Source organism: Stomoxys calcitrans, chromosome 1 (genome assembly GCF_963082655.1).
Source record: "Stomoxys calcitrans chromosome 1, idStoCalc2.1, whole genome shotgun sequence".
NCBI lineage: Eukaryota > Metazoa > Arthropoda > Insecta > Diptera > Muscidae > Stomoxys > Stomoxys calcitrans.
In genome coordinates this window covers 254,223,281-254,238,972 of record NC_081552.1, presented here as the reverse complement: position 1 = coordinate 254,238,972, position 15,692 = coordinate 254,223,281, and the positions used below count along the sequence as shown (strand labels likewise).

The window sequence follows — 15,692 nt, the reverse complement described above, 5'->3', positions numbered from 1 at the left end:
ATTTTTCCCTTAACACACCAATAAGGGGTGGTTTATTGATTTTCTTGTGAGTGCCTAATGTTCAGACGTTTCTCACAGATGGCGCTTTAGTTGCTACATCGAAGAGCAGTGGCAACACTTTTGAGGTTTATCGTTGCCAAACAATGAAATGTTTCAAATGGAGAAATTTTCCTTGCTTAACGGTTGTTCATAAAATTGAGTTGTTATTTGCATAGAAAAGAAGCTGGGAATTGTTGGTTTAATATGTTTGCATGATTTTTTAAAACTTTTTTCCACTGTTTAAGTTTAAAAGTCATAAAAAATTTCGAAGCGTTCTTTAACTACAATAATTCTGCAGTTGCCAACCATCGCAAATGTAAAATATCCGCAAAAACACATGTATGAGTAGATTTATCGTACAGACAGTTACAATTTATCGTAAACTATTGTTGTTAAAAGGAAATTTGACAAATTACAATTAATTTTTGAAAAATATTTTAATACCCTACCCTCCCCCTTAACATAATTTTCAGAAACGAACAAATCAGAACAAATTTACGACCATAGCAATATGGGTCTCAAAGGAAAGGTCTTTGGGCGTAAAGCACGAATCTCATATAAATATTCAGGAAAAAGTGATTATGGGTCCACCCCACCCCATAACACATCCTAGATAGGACGAATTTGCCAACAATTGCAATATGGGACTCAATAAGAGGTTTTTTAAAATAGAACACGAATTTGATAAATATTTTCACAGCCAAGTCACTGAGTGCCGCCCCATCCCCAAAATTAGACCACGAATCTGATATCAACATTCGGGACCAACTGTCTGGGGGACTTCCCGGCCCCGTAACAATCCCCTAAATAGGACGTATTTGCCCAAACCGGATATATTTGCCCAAACCGGACATATTTGCTGACTTTTGCAATAAGGGGTTTAAATGAAGGGGTTAAATGAAATGAGATTATGAAACGAATTTTATATCCAATGTTGAGGCCAATGGCAATATGGGGTTCAAATAAATGATATTTGAGAGTAGATCACGATGCTGATTTATTTTCAGGGCTAAGTGTTTGGGGAACCCACTTCCCAAAACACACCTAAATCGAACAAATTCGCCGACCAGGTCTGTGTGGGTGCAACTCACCCCCATACCGGACATATTTATATACCAAAGCAATATAAGCCTCAAATGAAAAAAATTTGGGAGTGGAGCACCAATATGATATTCACATTAGGGCGAAATATCAGAAAGGCCGTACCCGTAAGCACCCCCAAACAGGTTTTTTTTCCTGACCGTGCCAGTATGGACCTCAGATAAAATAAGAGAGAGAAAGAAGGCGCAGCGGAGGGGGCCCTGTCCAGCTAGTCACCCATAAAAATATCCTAACAAACCGTCTTGAACATTTAAAACGCGCTTTTTAGTTTAATTATACGGCCTCAGTATATTTGAATAAGGCCTCTGGACATCCGTGCTTAATATGGCCCAGATCGCACCATATTTGGATATAGTTGCCACGTAGACCGATCTCCTGATTTATGGTCATGATCCCATAAAAGACGCATTTATTACACGATTTCGATGAGATTTGGAATAGTTAAATGTGTTAGACTTCTGAAAACCATAAGAATTATATTCCAGATAGGACCAAATTTGGATATCGCTGCTGTGTAAAACGATCTGGCAATAAATAATCTTGAGTTGATAAAATACTAAATTTTCAACCAATTTCGACGAAATTGGATAAGTAGTATATTTATGGTGTTGATTATCCAAAGTTCGGCCTTGACGAATTTAATTTGTGTTTAATTGTTCGATGAACATTTCAAATCAATTTCCCGTACATAGTTTAATGATTAATGGAATTATTAGGAAAACACTGAAAATGAAGGAGGGGCATAATTACAAAAATTTAATCATTATACCCTACACCACCACTGTGGTACAGGGTATTATAGATTTGTGCATTTATTTGCAATGCTAAGAAGTAGAAGAGCTAGACCCATCGATAAGTATACCGATCGGATTAAAATCACTTCCTGATTCGATTTGTGCCGTTTTAAAGCTGTAGAAGCCACAATTTCGGTTCGATCCTTACAAAATTTGGCACAAAGTGTTTTTTTTCACGTTCCAATATGTGTGCCAAATTTCATTGAAATCGGTTCAGATTTAGATATAGCTCCCATATATATCTTTCATCCGATATGCCCTTTTAAGGCTGTAGGAGGCACAATTTTGGTCCGATCTTTAACAAATTTGGCAAGAAGTGTTTCGTGTGATGTCTAAATACGTGTGCAAAATTTCATCAGAATTGGTTCAGATTTAGATATAGCTCCCATATATAACTTTCATCCGATTTGACCTATTAAGACTGTAGAAGGCACAATTTTGGTCCGATCTTTAACAAATTTGGCAAGAAGTGTTTTTGTGACATCCCAATTTCATCAGAATCGGATCAGATTTATATATAGCCCCCATATAAATCTTTTACCCGATATGCCCTTTTTATACACCCCACCGAAGAATGGGGTATATTAATTTGGCCATTTTTTTTGCAACACATCGAAATATCCATTTCCGACCCTAAAAAATATATATTGAGTTGCCCAAAAACAGAGTCACAAGCTGTGAAAAAATTTGTCAACGTCGTCCATATGAAAAATCCGCAATTACTTTTTGGGCAACCCAATATATATTCTTGATCAGCGTAAAAATCTAAGAAGATCTAGACGGACAGTCCGTCTGTCTGTTGAAATCACGCTGCAGTCTTTAAAAATAGAGATATTGAGCAGAGATTCTTATTTTATCCATAAGCAGGTTAAGTTCGAAGATGGGCTAAATCGGACTATATCTTGATATAGCCCCCATATAGACCGATCCTCCGATTTAAAGTCTTAGGCCCATAAAAGCCACATTTTTTATCCGATTTTGCTGAAATTTGGGACAGTGAGTTGTATTAGGCCCTTCGACATAATTCATCTAGTTTGGCCCAGATCGGTACAGATTTGGACATAGCTGCCATATAGAGCGATCTGCCGATTTAGGGTCTTAGGCTCTTAAAGCCACATTTATTGTCCGATTTTGTTGAAATTTGGGACAGTGAGTTGTGTTAGGACCTTCGACATCCTTCATTAATTTGGCCCAGATCGGTCGATATTTGGATATAGCTGTCATATAGACCGATCCTCAGATTTAGGGTCTTAGGCCCATAAAAGCCACATTTATTATCCGATTTTGCTGAAACTGGGAACAGTGAGTTGTGTTAGGCCGTTCGACATAATTCATCTATTTGGCCCAGATCGGTCTAGATTTGGATATAGCTGCCATGTAGACCGATCCGCCGATTTAGGATGCTACGCCCATAAAAGCCACATTTATTATCCGATTTTGGTGAAATTTGGGACAGTGAGATGTGCTAGGCCGTTCGACATCCTTCATCTATTTTGCCCAGATCGGTCCAGATTTGGATATAGCTGTCATATAGACCGATCTCTCGATTTAAGATTTTGGGCCCATAAAAGGCGCCTTTATTGTCCGATTTGCCAAAATTTGGGACAGTTAGTTGTATTAGGATCTTCGACATTTATCTGCAACTTGATCCAAATCGGTTCCGATTCATTAGTCTTCGGAATGTTGGAGAGTTCAAAGGTGGTCATATGTGACACCCTGTGTTGCACCTTATTTTAGTGAAGCGAGCCACTTACATACATTTACGGAGAGCTTTTGTCGTCCTTTACAAATGCCTAGAACATTTTGTACCGCCCAGATCAATAGATGAAAAGTTTTGGCATTTTAACTACTGCGGTCCCCTGGGACCTCTTCGTGTATCGTTGGGGTAATACTTACTTGATATCAAAATTCGCCATCCCTTGAAACATTACCCTCAACAAAGATTTCCGAATAGTGAACACATTCATGCATTTATTTTGATAATATTTTATCGTTTATATGTTATACTAATTGCTAATAACAAAACATCTATTTTTCTTTTAATGTTATATTGAATTAAATAAATATTTTATAATAAATATTTTAATGATAATGGTAAAATATTAAATAATATATTTGATTTCATTTTTCTGCAAGTACCAAATTCACATCTACTTATATATATATATAGATTTTTATATGTATGTATCTAAAATTAATTGTTAAACTACCATGTATCATCTAAAAAGAATGAACTCGTTGGAGATGTTAGTGCCAAATAGCGCCAATATAAATATTTGTTTTTTTTTCTTTTTCAATTAAAAATTTTATTAAATTTAAAAAATAATGACTCAAAGGGGGTGCTTTACAGATATCACAAGAGAATATTTTTAACTTTCGATTTAAATTTTTTCCATCAGTTTTCATTTTAAGAGGGGTGAGTGCGTGACAATGACGGCACAAAGAAGCAATTTTTACTATCCTAAAAACCGTTCAGTCTTCACTGTAAAAAAATGCATATTTATATATGAATATGTAGATGTATGTATGCATATGGGGTTATTTGTTGTAAATATATATATACATATGTATGTATTTGATATTGTATTCTCATTCCTTAGATTTCTTTTTTATTATTTTATTGAAATTAAAGCATCTACATTAAATCAGGTTTCTATGAGGCAAAACAATGGGAATTAAAGCTTTATCAAAAATTGGCAGCTGAGTTCAAGCATAACCCAGACAATGCTTGCCACAACTTTTCATGGGTCTAAGAAGAAAACATTTCTTTGGGAGTTTCTGCAAAATCAGTTAAAATTTTCAAGACTTCAATTGGGGTTATGTAATAGCTATGCTCATATATGCGGATCGTATAGTGATTATTAATCTATTTCAAGATATTGCACATAATTTAAGTTCAATAAAGCAAGGAAAGGGAACTATGGATTTTGTTTTAACCTCCAAACAAGTTTCTACTTTGGGTTGTTGAAAATTAAAATAAATTGTTGCAGGAATATTAACAAATTTCGTCGTCGTTTTTTCAACAAAAGTTGTTGTTCTTCAAAATTACTATTATCTGTATGTGTATTCGTTAAGAGTGCAGTATAAAACCATGGATTTTGAGGGGCCAACTACTGTTACATCGTGTCTCACTGTTTCAAAATTTCTTAAAGGGCGTAAATTTGGATATTGACAGTAACTGGTACGAGTGTTAAGGGATCTCTTCGAAATTTCGTAAGTTCTGCGTAAGAAATGCCGGCTTTTATGCATTCAAAATTCATCTGTTCAATACCTTCAATCAGAAAATAAGGCTATATGGAAGCTGCATACAAATATGTTCACATCTGGTACATACTCAGATGTTGAGGGGTGTATGCAACGTAGGGTAACGACAAAAATGGGTGGTAAAAGCGTATTTCTGGAAACAAACCCTTAAATCGGTGCAAAAATATATACGACTTTTATGATCTCAAGATTTCTTATAGGGAGATCGGTATAAATGGTGCTATATCAAGATATAGGCCATCTTAGAACTTTAGGCAGTAGAATGATTTCAACAAACGGACGGACGGACATATCTATATCGTCTATAAAACGCCAGTGTGTATACTTTCTATGTTTGAAGATATAAAACTTAATGTGTTGCCAATGGAATATCAAAATGGCCAATTCTTCGGTGGTATGTCTAGCAACATATACAGCATTTTTGGCTTGTAGAATTTTGGTAGGTCTAGGCTGAATTAGGTAGGATTTTTCTTACATTTTGGTAGGAAATAAATTTCTTGAGTGGCAACACTGCCTAAGAACTGAAATCCAGAAATTGGTTTATATGGGAGCTATAACAGGTTATTTACCGATTTGGACCATACTTGGTAGAGTTCTTGAGATAATAAATGTATCCTCTGGAGGCAACATCGGTTTATATGGAAGCTATATCTGGCGATATACCGTTTCGGTCCATACTTGTGATAGTTGTTGAGGCTCGTAACAGAGGTCATAATGAAAAATTTCAGCCAAATTGGATAATAATTGCGACCTTCAGGATTTCGAGAAGTCAAATCGGAAGATTGGTTTAAATGTTTACATGGGAGCTATTGTATATCAGGATGTAGACCAATTTGGACCAGACTTCACTTTTTTCTATATTACACTCTAATATAGATCTGTGCACAATTTTAGAGCTCTATGTTAACTGCAACTATTTTTGTCCAACGAATGTTTGACGAGGCATCATTGTGCGCCGTTCGAATTCAGCAATAAAAAGGAGGTATCTTATCATTGAACTCAAAAAAGTTTAATCTGACAGCACTCGTTTTTTATACCCTCCACCATAGGAGGGGGGTATACAAATTTCGTCATTCTGTTTGTAACTACACGAAATATTCGTCTGAGACCCCATAAAGTATATATATACTTGATCGTCTCGACATTTTATGTCGATCTAGCCATGTCCGTCCGTCTGTCCATCCGTCTGTCCGTCCGTCCGTCCGTTTATCCGTCCATCCGTCTGAAATTTTCTTGAAATTTTGCACAAATACTTCTTATTAGTATAGGTCGATTGGTATTGTAAATGGGCCATATCGGTCCATGTTTTGATATAGCTATATAGATATATAGATATTGGGTCTTGACTTCTTGAGCCTCTAGAGGGCGCAATTCTTATTCGATTGGAATGAAATTGCACGATGTATTTTGTTATGATATCCAACAACTGTGCCGAGTAGGGTTCAAATTGGTTCATAACCTGATATAGCTGTCATATAAACCGATCTGGGGACTTGACTTCTTGAGCTTCTAGAGGGCGCAATTCTTATCCGATTTGAATGAAATTTTGCACATAACAGTTTGGCGTTGCATTTAATGGAAGGAGAGGGTCGCTGCTCCCGAATCTAATAACCAAACGACAATTTATTTGAGCCTTTTATTGTCGCTATCTACTGTCCTGCGTACCGGTAGGACGTGACCCATATATATTGCCATAGACCTTTCTTTTAATTGACATATTATCCCGATCGAACTACACGTTTTATTGAAGGGTATTAAGTGGTTGGGCCGATTCCAGACTCTGTCCTAATTGTGCATGCCAGATTCGTAGTCAAGTCCCAAAGACCTTTCGATACCCATTTTGTGACGTTGAAAATTCAAGCCCGTCTTGGGGATTTTTGGATTGGGGAGGCCCTCTAGACACCTTGGACCAAATTCTTATAACAGATCTGTACTCAGCTTCCACATATCTTTCGTTTGATACCCATATTGTCCCAATCGGGCTTCCAAATATCTTTCGTTTGATACCTATATTGTCCCAATCGGGACAATAAATGTATCAAACCTAAACGCAAAACCTCTCAACATGTCCTTTTGGGGTATGAGGAGGCGCCTCAGACACCAAGGAACAAATTGTTATATCAGCATTGGACTCTACCTTTAAATAGCTTTCATTTGATATCCCTATTTTCCCAATCGGTAAATTTGTCCTGCTGGAGGTTTTGAGTGAGAGGGCCCTCAGGCACCAAAAAATAATTTTTTGTCTCAGATTTATATTCTGCTTTAAAATACCTTTTATTTGATACCCATATAACACCAAGCGTTTAAAGTGTCCTGTTGGATGGTGTTTCTGGAAGTGGGGGCCCCCGACACTTGGGGTAACATTTTAATGCCAAGATCGTACTCTACTGTCAAATACCTTTCATTGCCCAAAGTGGTGAAAGTGTTCTCTTTGGACTCTTAAATACCTTTCATTTGATACCCATATTGTCCCAATTGGTGCACATGTCCGTTCGAATGGGTTTTGGGATGGGGCGTCCCCCCAGATTATTTGACCCCTATTTTACCAATTTTGTGTTTTTTGGGGTACCATAAGGTGGCATACAAAATTTCGCTTAAATCGTTGCACTCATTTTCGAGATCTGGTGTTCTTGAAAATTTTGGTATGGGGGAGGGTCCGCCCCCCCCCTCTTCGGACATCAAATAGTGTAGTGCCCAATTTTCACCGGGGGCCCAAACTCTACCATCAGTGAAATTTTTTGAAAATCGGCTCTGCCGTTTTTGTGTCTATACGGAACGCGCACGGATCGCAACACTTTCTTATATAAAAATAATAGAGATTTAGCCCGATATAGATCATATTCAGTTTGGATATTGGGAACCTAAGTAAACCTCACTTATCCAAATTTCAGCAAAGACTTTTATGGATTATATGGCATCTATATGCAACAATAGTTCGTTTTGGGCCATTCAAGAGCTTACCCTGCGTATGGAAGAAATACGAGTTTGTGACAAATTTGAACTCAATATCTCAATTGTTAAAGATTCTAGCGACGGACATCTTTATATCAGATCAGAATTGTATATATTGGGTTGCCCAAAAAGTTATTGCGGATTTTTTAAAAGAAAGTAAATGCATTTTTAATAAAACTTAGAATGAACTTTAATCAAATATACTTTTTTTACACTTTTTTTCTAAAGCAAGCTAAAAGTAACAGATGATAACTGACAGAAGAAAGAATGCAATTACAGAGTCACAAGCTGTGAAAAAATTTGTCAACGCCGACAATATGAAAAATCCGCAATTACTTTTTGGGCAATACTTTGTATGGTCTATAGTGGGTATTTCGATGTGTTGCAAACGGCATGACTAAATAAATTTACCCCCTATCCTATGGTGGTGGGTATAATAGATTTGGACCTTTAAAATATTATATACTAGGGTAATTTGTCAAAACTTATACGTGTACTTCTACAATTTTACAATGTCAAGCGAAAACAAATTGGGTGTCACTAAAATTACTACTTAAGGAATGAGAATTTTTTTCATTGCAGGTTCTCTAAAGTAAAAGTTCACCCTACACCATTCACTCCATTGTGCTTGTGTACTATAATTTGGATAAACAACATTGGTCAACAATATGAAAAGCAGTTAAGTGTTTCCTCTGATATTTTTGTTGTTTGTATTTTTCGTTTAATTAATTAATTTATTTAGTTTAGCTTTCACTAAAACAGCATCCTATCTGTAATACAGCATAAACCATCTAAATGATTAATTTATTTTATTGGACATGGGTACGTATGTTTACTATTCAATAATAATGACCATATACGCCATACATCATTCGCCACCATGGTTACTCATGTGCCATATGTACGTGGTTTGCAAAAACATGATTTGCAAATCGTTGATTGGGCTGGTCGAGAAAATCTGGGGCTAATTTGATATAGAAGCAACAAAAAACATTTGAGGAAGCAAAAATTCTGGTTGACCAGTGTAGTCTTTGCACTGCATTAAAAGGTGTACTCTATGGACACTTGGCTGGTCTATATGTCTTAGAAAACACAAACGAGAAGGGCATCATTGAAGAAGGGCATCATTGCAAGAAATCTACATGTATATAGAGCCAATAGATTTAAAGTAGTCTTACGATCTGATAATTAGGTCTATTTATTGTATAAAATTCGCTATAGAATCACCAAACATACGAAATAAATCCTAGTGTATTAACCCCCAAAAACAAAAGTGAAATAAGCCCAAAAAATTAATACATATTTAGAGTTATTGCGCAGTTCAAAATTTTTGCAAATATTTTCATAATTTCGGGGACTAATTACATTTTTGAACATAAGTAAACAAGTAAAAGCTTGCTAGGTTAGGTCGGTCCGAGTCTTATATACCCTCCACCATTGATCGCATTTGTCGAGTTCTTTTGCTGGTGTCTCTTTTTAGGCAAACAAAGGATAAAATGAATGAATTGCTATGCTATTGGAGCTATATCAAGTTATGGTCCGATTCGAACCATAAAGGAATGAATGTTGGAGACCTTAGTAGAAGTCATTGTGTAAAATTTCAGCCAAATCGAATAAGGATTTCGCCCCTTAGGGGCTCAAAAAGTAAAATAGGGAGATCGTTTTATAGGAGAGCTCTATTAGGTTATAGACTGATTCAGACCATATTTGACACGTATGTTGAAGGTCACTGTAGAAGCCGATGTAAAAAATTTGACCCAAATCAGATAATAATTTCGCCCTATAGTGGCTCAAGAAGTCAAGATCCCAGATTGGTTTATATGGCAGCTATATTAGGTTATACACCGATTTGAACCATACACCGATTTGAACCATACACCGATTGGAACCATGCACAGTTGTTGAAAATCATAACGAAACACGTCGTGCTCACTTTTAGCCAAATCGGATAGGAGTTGCGCCCTCTAAAGGCTCAAGAAGTCAAGATCCCAGATCGGTTTATATGGCAGCTATATCAGGTTATGCATCGATTTCAACCGTACTAGCCACTGTTGTAAAAGTCATGACGAAACACGTCGTGCTAAATTTTAGCCAAATCGGATAGGAATTGCGCCCTCTAGAGGCTCAAGAAGTCAAGACCCCAGATCGGTTTAAGTGAGAGCTATATCATGTTATACATCGATTTCAGCCGTAATTGGCACAGTTGTTGGAAATCATAACAAAACACCTCATGTAAAGTTTCAGCCAAATCGGATAAAAATTTCGTTCTCTAGCGGCTTAAGAAGTCAAGATTCAAGATCGGTTTATATGACAGCTATATCAGGTTATGAATCGATTGGAACTATACTAAGCACAGTTGTTGGAAGTCATGACGAAATACGTTGTGCTACATTTAAGCCAAATCGGATAGAAATTGCGCCCTCTAGAGGCTCATGAAGTCAAGACCCCAGATCGGTTTAAATGATAGCTATAGCAAGATCCCACCTTTGCAAAATTTCACCTAGTGCACCTAGTGAAAGTGTAGGTCGACTAATATTGTGAATGGGCCAAATCGGTACATGTTTTGATATAGCTGCCATGTAGACCGATCTTGGGTCTTGACTTCTTGAGCCTCTAGAGTGCGCATTTCTCGTCCGATTTGACTGAAATTTTCCACGTAGTGTTTTGGTGTCACTTCTAACAACTGTGTTATTTATGATTCAAATCGTTTCATAATCTGCTATAGCTGCCATATAAACCGATCTTGGATCTTGAGTTCTTGAGCACATAGAGTGCACAATTCTCATCCGATTTGGCTGAAATTTCACATGAGGTGTTTTGTTATGCCTTCCAATAACTGTGCCAAGTATGACGCACATCGGTCCATGTTTTGATATAGCTGCCATATAAACCAATCCGGGATCTTGACTTCTTGAGGCTCTAGAGGGTGCAATTCTCATCCGATTTGGATGAAATTTTGTACAACGGCTTCTCTCATGACCTTCAACATACGTGTCTAATATAGTCTGCATCGATATTGCTTCTTGAGCCCCCTAGCCATGTCCATCCGTCCGTCTGTCGAAATCAAGATAGCGGTCGAACGCGTAAATTTAGACGCTTGAAATTTTGCACAGATACTTTATATTGATGTAGGTCGTTTGGGTTTGCAAATGGGCCATATCGGTTGAGATCTGGATATAGCTCCCATATAAACCGATCTCCCGATTTGATTTTTTGAGCCCCTGGAAGCAGCAATTTTTGTCCGATTTGGCTGAAATTTTGCCGATAGTGTTCGGTTATGACTTCCAACCACTGTGGTTAGTACGGTCCAAATCGGTCTATAACCTGGCATAGCTCCCACATAAACCGATCTCCCAATTTGACTTCTTGAGCCCCTGGAAGCCGCAATTTTCATCCGATTTGGCTGAAATTTGGCAAATGGTGTTCCGTTATGACTTTCAACAACTGTGTCAAGTACGGTCCAAATCGGTCTATAACCTGATATAGCTCCCGTTCTTCCGATCTGAATTCTTGAGCCGCTGGAAGCCGCAATTTTCATCCGGTTTGACTGAAATTTTGTATGTGGTGTTCTGTTATGACTTTCAACAACTGTGCCAAGTACGGTCCAAATCGGTCTATAACTTGACGTAGCTCCCATATAAACCGATCTCCCAATTTGACTTCTTGAGCCGCTGGAAGCCGCAATTTTCATCCGATTTGGCTGAAATTTTGCAAATGGTGTTCCGTTATGACTTTCAATAACTGTGCCAAGTACGGTATAAATCGATCTATCACCTGATATAGCTCCCATATAAACCGATCTCCCGATTTAACTTCTTGAACCCCTGAAAGCCGCAATTTTTTGTCCAATTTTGCTACAATTTTGCACATAGTGTTTTGTTATGATTTCCAACCACTGTGTCAAGTACGGTCCAAATCGGTCTATAACCTGACGTAGCTCCCATATAAACCGATCTCCCAATTTGACTTCTTGAGCCGCTGGAAGCCGCAATTTTCATCCGATTTGGCTGAAATTTTGCAAATGGTGTTCCGTTATGACTTTCAATAACTGTGCCAAGTACGGTATAAATCGATCTATCACCTGATATAGCTCCCATATAAACCGATCTCCCGATTTAACTTCTTGAACCCCTGAAAGCCGCAATTTTTTGTCCAATTTTGCTACAATTTTGCACATAGTGTTTTGTTATGATTTCCAACCACTGTGTCAAGTACGGTCTAAATCGATATATAACCTGATATAGCTCCCATATAAACCGATCTCTCGATTAGACTTCTTGAGCCTCTGGAAGCCGCAAATTTCGTCCGATTTGGCTGAAATTTTGCAAATGGTGTTCCGTTATGACTTTCAACAACTGTGTCAAGTACGGTCTAAATCGATATATAACCTGATATAGCTCCCATATAAACCGATCTCTCGATTAGACTTCTTGAGCCTCTGGAAGCCGCAAATTTCGTCCGATTTGACTGAAATTTGGCATGTAGGGTTCTGTTATGACTTTTAACAAATGTGCCGAGTACGGTCCAAATCGGTTCATAACCTCATATGACTCTCTTATAAACCGGTCTCTAGATTATGCTTGTTCGGTTCCTAGAAGCTTTAATTTTTTCTGGTTTGACAGAAGTTTGGTTTGTAGAATACAATTATGCCACTCAACTAAATTTAGTTTGTATAAATTTTTAGCAGAATCCATGGTGGTGGGTTTCCAAGATTCGGCCCGGCCGAACCGAGCACGCTTCTACTTGTTTGAGCTTTATTTCATATTTTAAGATGGGATTTATTTCATTTTTTTTAGGGCTTTCTTCATTGGGGGTTATTGCGTGCGCATAGCCTTAAACTTTATGAAATTGACCATAATTTTAGTAATTTTCGCGATTTCTATGATGTAGGGTGAATAAAAATGTATGTTGTGAGAACTTCTGCATTATTATTATCTAATTGTAATAATTTTGTATTTGTATTTGTTATTTTTTCAAACTTTGGCAAATTTTATGACAAGACAATTTCTTTGTGGTGGTGTATGGATGTTGATAAACATGAACCTAAGGTTGTATGTTTATGATTCGTTTGAGAGAGAGTGTGTGTGTGTGTGTGTGTGTAATTATTTCCTATATCGATGTGTAAAGTTCAGAGTATAGACGGTTACATAGATAGGCGTATACATGCCAGGCAATGTAGATGAGTCGGATGTGTGTAAACGTTGAAAACATGTTCCTTTAGAATTTCTTTTTATGCTGACTAGTCTAACTTCTACGATTAGGCGAGTTGGGGCTCTTAAGCTGGAATATTGAATGATGCTAATGAGATCACACTGAGATCATGTCATCCGTCTCCGCAAACGGGCATTCCAAACAATGCTGCAGCAAGGGAGAGTGAGAGAGAGTGAGAGAGCAAACTATTTAGGCCAATTGCAGCGATTGACCTAAACAAGTGACACCTACAAACGGGTCACCTCGGTTACAGTTGTTTGACCAGTCTGACTGGCTGCTGTTGAGGTGGCCGCATCCGTCTTGGGTTGTGGCAAGTGCGAGTAATAGCCCATTTGGCAGTTGTTGTGGTGAGCCACCGGATGACTTTGACTGATTTGCATTTGGGCCATTTTGATGGCCTGCTGATGCTGTTGCGTTGAGACACATTCACAGGGACTGGGACTTATGACGCCAGGTCCTGGTCCCTGGGGTGAGGCGAGAATATCATCGGCTGATTTGGCAGTTATGGTGGTGGTGGTAGTGGTCACCTGCTCCAGGAACTCTGTCGGAGGTGGGGCATAGTTTTCCACATCCGTGTAGGCAGAATAGCGTCCATAGGGATTTTTTCTTGGTATGGAGTGGCGCTGTTGAGCAATTTGCAGATTGACCACCGGTTTCATGGCCACCGTATCCAGATAGCCATAGCCATAGCCATAGGCGCCCAGATTGGCTGCCGTCAAATTGTCCCAGGATTTGGGCTTGTGCACATACGCCGTATTGGGGAAGATTTGAGCCGGTTGAATTTGAGTGGCTGTGATATGGTAGCGTTGCTGATACAAATGATGCATATACTGATGGGCTTGATGCTGTTGCTGTTGATGCTGTTGGTGTTGGTGCTGGTGTTGATGTTGGTGCTGCTGCTGTGGTTGTGGCTGCTGCTGTGGGCCATGATGATGATGGTGATGATGATGCCCTGTGCCCTGCTCTGCCTGATGCTGATGTTGATGATGATGTTGGTGCTGATGCTGATGTGGCGTTGGCTGTGCTTGCTGCTGACATGTGGATTGCCTGGATTTGGTGGAATGCTGCCGCGAGGCCATGGCATTTTCACTATTCGGATCATAGAACAGAGTATCAGTGCTTATCGAGGTGGTGTAGGAGGCCGAATCGGCCGGTTGAAACTCACTCGAGGTGCACGAATGCAGGCTGCAGTGGCTGGCCAGACCAGAAGCAATGTCAAAGTAGCGGGACCGTATGCTGCCACTGTGCGAGTCGCCACATCCATGGCCAGCAGGTTTCTGATGTGGGTTACCGGCTGAGTGTTGGGATTGTTGGGCACTGGTGAAGTATTGATAGTGCTGTGGTTGGGCATGGTGATGTCCTCCTGCACTCTCATGGCTGATGTGATGATGGTGGTGATGTCGTGTGGTGGGACCCGGCGACACATGACTTTGTGACTTGGGCCTGGGTGGTCGTTCCTTAGTCTCTCCATCTCTTTCGCGATCCCTATGCTTGTGCTTATGTCCATGCTCCTTGTGATGATGACGGGCGTGACGACGTGTCGGCACACACTGGGTATCACAGCAGGGACTGGCCAAGTCATAGGCATCCAAGCTGACATTGTCACCATTGCCCCCGGCCGTTAAGGCGGCTGTCTTTGCCGATGATTTCCATCTAAAGTCAATGCAAGGATTACAGGAGCGTCCATGACAGTGTTTCGTAGTTTTTGTGGTCTTTTGTGCAGCATTTGCATCCGATTTTGGCGGTGTGGGTTGTTGTAGCTGCTGTGTCGTCTGTTGTTGCTGCTGTTGTTGCTTATTGGGCGGTTTGTGTTTCTCACATGTTCGCGGTGGTGGTACAGGAGGTTGGGAAACGCTGGAACGCCTCTGACTCTGAAAGTGCGTCGATGTGGGACCCGCCGTTGTGGTATCCCCTGAGTGAGCCCGACTTAAAGGTTCCCCTATTGTCACAAAGCAGTCGCCACTGCTATTTGTGGAAATGGAGGGTTTCATCACATACCGATATGTGGGATCAAAGTAATGATATGAGAGCATATATTGGGCCGGTGGTGGAATTATTGTCTGCTGCGATTGCCGCGTTATATTCGTAAAGTCTTCGGTGGACAATGTGGGACGATAGTAGGGCAAATTCATTTCAGTGTCTGTGGGTGAGTTGCCCGTCTCGGTGCCGCCCTCTGTAGGGGCAGTGCCCGCCTTTTTGCGGGCAGGCAGACTATGGGTCTTCCATTTGCCCTCCAGCAGCTCTCGTTCACGCACACAAATGCGCTCCAGTTCATTCATTTTGTTCTGCAGCATGTTTTGCAATTGTATATAGCGCATATGCAAATTGACC

General features: G+C 39.3%; 1 protein-coding gene across 1 annotated transcript in view; it reads right to left on the bottom strand.

Annotated features, from left to right (window-relative positions):
• Positions 1 to 4,181: 4,181 nt before the first annotated feature.
• Positions 4,182 to 15,692, bottom strand: part of LOC106092910 (uncharacterized) — a 28,620-nt gene continuing 17,109 nt past the window's right edge. Inside the window, exon 3 of the mRNA XM_013259861.2 lies at positions 4,182 to 15,691. Coding sequence (XP_013115315.2) covers positions 13,589 to 15,691 — 2,103 coding nt within the window. The 3' untranslated portion in view covers positions 4,182 to 13,588. The remainder of the gene's footprint in view (position 15,692) is intronic.